We start from the raw sequence: 2,295 nt of genomic DNA, 5'->3' as shown, positions 1-2,295 counted from the left end.
CCTCTTCGGACATGCCACAACACCACCCCGCATGTATGAGGGCCCGGTACGATGCTCCGGTGGCATTGCTACCCCAGGGCCCCCGTCCCGCCTAATCCTTTAGCGTTTCACCACGAGATCTAGCCCTTTGACTTCCCACGGACGGGCTTTGACCAGTGGACCTCTCCACCCGGTTGTGTCGGGTCAGCCAAGAGGGACACCCGGGAGCAACATCCGGGCCAAACCCACAGCTAAATCCACTTCGTGTAGACCCGACGCGTCCGTTTCCCCCCTTCAAGTTCGGGCGGCGGCGCCGTCCGTGAGGGAGGCCACGCACCGGAGACGCGTACCGCCTCTTCGGACATGCCACAACACCACCCGGTTGTCAACACGTACTATATGTAAGTTAGTCAAATAATAATATTTAAGAAAACATAAAATATAGCTATGAAAAAAGAAACAAATAACAAGTGGAGGGGGTGACCGGGAAGTGGATAAGGGAACTATGATAAAAAGATCGATGACGTGGTAAAAAAAGAAAAAAAAAACTATGAAAAAAATATAGATATGAAAAAAAGAAAAAAAAGAAAAAAAGGAAAAAAGAAAAAAAACTATGCCGACGGCAAAGCCGTCGGCATAGCTGCGGCATAGGGCAGATGGCCGGCGCGCTGCGGATCGATGATGTGGCATCTATGCCGACGGCAGCCGTCGGCATAGGTGGTGGTCGGTGCGCCTTTGATCGATGACGTGGTAAGGGCATCTATGCCGACGGCCTCCCGCCTCGGCCGTCGGCATAGATTGGACGCCGTTAGCCGCACGGCACGGCGGGATCGCCGGGCCCGCAACTATGCGGACGACCAAGATATGTCGACGGCCGCTGTAGGCGTAAGTTTGGGTAAGCCGACGGCCTTTCTGGGCCGACGGGGGCCGTCGGCATATGTCTGGATAGCCCGACTGCTTTATTACGCCGACGGCCTAGATATGGCTGTCGGCATAGCCCTGACAAGGCCGACGGTGGCCGTCGGCATAGATATGGCCGTCGTCATAGGGCCCTGTTCCGGTAGTGTATGAACAAGTAACCATGTAGGGGTAAATGTCAATCATCATCATAAATACTTGGTGAAGGCTTGATCCGAGTTAACTAATTAAGAGAATTGCAGATAATTTGAGAACATAATGATGTATGAAAATCTAAAGTATTTTAATACTTTGAAACCTATAGCTATTGGCAAATCTAAATTTATCAAAATAAACAGTTATACGTACTCGTACAACTTTATTAGAAGCATTTATGATGAAGACTGCCTAGCTATCAAATCAAGAGCAAAGATAAACTGCAGTATGCGTGGAAGGTTACGATTGATTCTTTATGTTTCTTACCCTCCAAGGGAGATCATAACGAGCTGGATTATCAACATGGGGCTCCAGCGCTTGGGCCATTTCTTCCTCTCGAGGGCGATGGCGAAGGGGAGAACGACGACGGAGGAGGCGGCGCATGCGACGACGATGATGAAGAGCGACGGGACGCCGGCTACGAGTAGCCGGTTGAGGAACATCATGTAGAGACCGAAGATGCACTGCACCGCCAGCAGCCCGCAGATGGTCAGCACGTCGCTGAAGGAGAAGGACACGCCGCCGCCCAGCATCTTCGTCTACCTCCTCCGCCGGCCGGCAAGATCAATCAGCAGCTGCGGTGTACGCAAGCGCAGGAAGATATATGCTGAGGACCTTAGTTATGTGTGTGTTAGAGAGAGAAAGGTGTATATATATAGCGCTGGTATATATACATTCTTGCATGTTCGATCGTGCGAAGAAAAAAAGGTCACCGATGGACAAAGAGTTGGTTAAAGGCAGATTCTATTCTCTCTAAAAATGCTACTCCCTCCTTCCATCTATATAGGGCCTAATGCGCTTTTCGAGGCTAACTTTGACCAAATATTAGAGTAATAATATATGACATGCAACTTACACAAAGCACACCGTTAAATTCGTGTGTGGAAGGAGCTTTCGATGATATAATTTTCACATTGTGCATGTCATGTACTATTAATCTTGTCAATAGTCAAAGACGGTCTTAGAAAATGCATTAGGCCCTATATAGATGGAAGGAGGGAGTACTAAAATTTACGTAGGATGGAAAGATTTTACTACCGCGATGGAGAAGAAAGACGGGAAGTTGGATTTTGGAGTGTCAGACTCGACCTCCACCTAGGAAATAGTGCTCCGTACGCGGGTGACACGTCTGAGGGAGGCGCTTCCACCCTGGCGCTCGCCGCCTACGTGTGGCAGGCAGGCACCACATCGTTGCTTCATGCA

General features: G+C 49.7%; 1 protein-coding gene across 1 annotated transcript in view; it reads right to left on the bottom strand.

The window, feature by feature from the left end:
• LOC119342218 (WAT1-related protein At5g47470-like) overlaps positions 1-1,706 on the bottom strand; it is a 25,851-nt gene extending 24,145 nt beyond the window's left edge. The window contains exon 1 of the mRNA XM_037614064.1: positions 1,360-1,706. Coding sequence (XP_037469961.1) covers positions 1,360-1,625 — 266 coding nt within the window. The 5' untranslated portion in view covers positions 1,626-1,706. The remainder of the gene's footprint in view (positions 1-1,359) is intronic.
• Positions 1,707-2,295: the final 589 nt, after the last annotated feature.

The sequence above is a fragment of the Triticum dicoccoides genome, chromosome 7B (genome assembly GCF_002162155.2).
Source record: "Triticum dicoccoides isolate Atlit2015 ecotype Zavitan chromosome 7B, WEW_v2.0, whole genome shotgun sequence".
In the NCBI taxonomy this organism is placed as follows: domain Eukaryota; kingdom Viridiplantae; phylum Streptophyta; class Magnoliopsida; order Poales; family Poaceae; genus Triticum; species Triticum dicoccoides.
The sequence above is the reverse complement of the archived record's forward strand: the minus strand, read 5'-3'. Positions and strand labels throughout refer to the sequence as shown.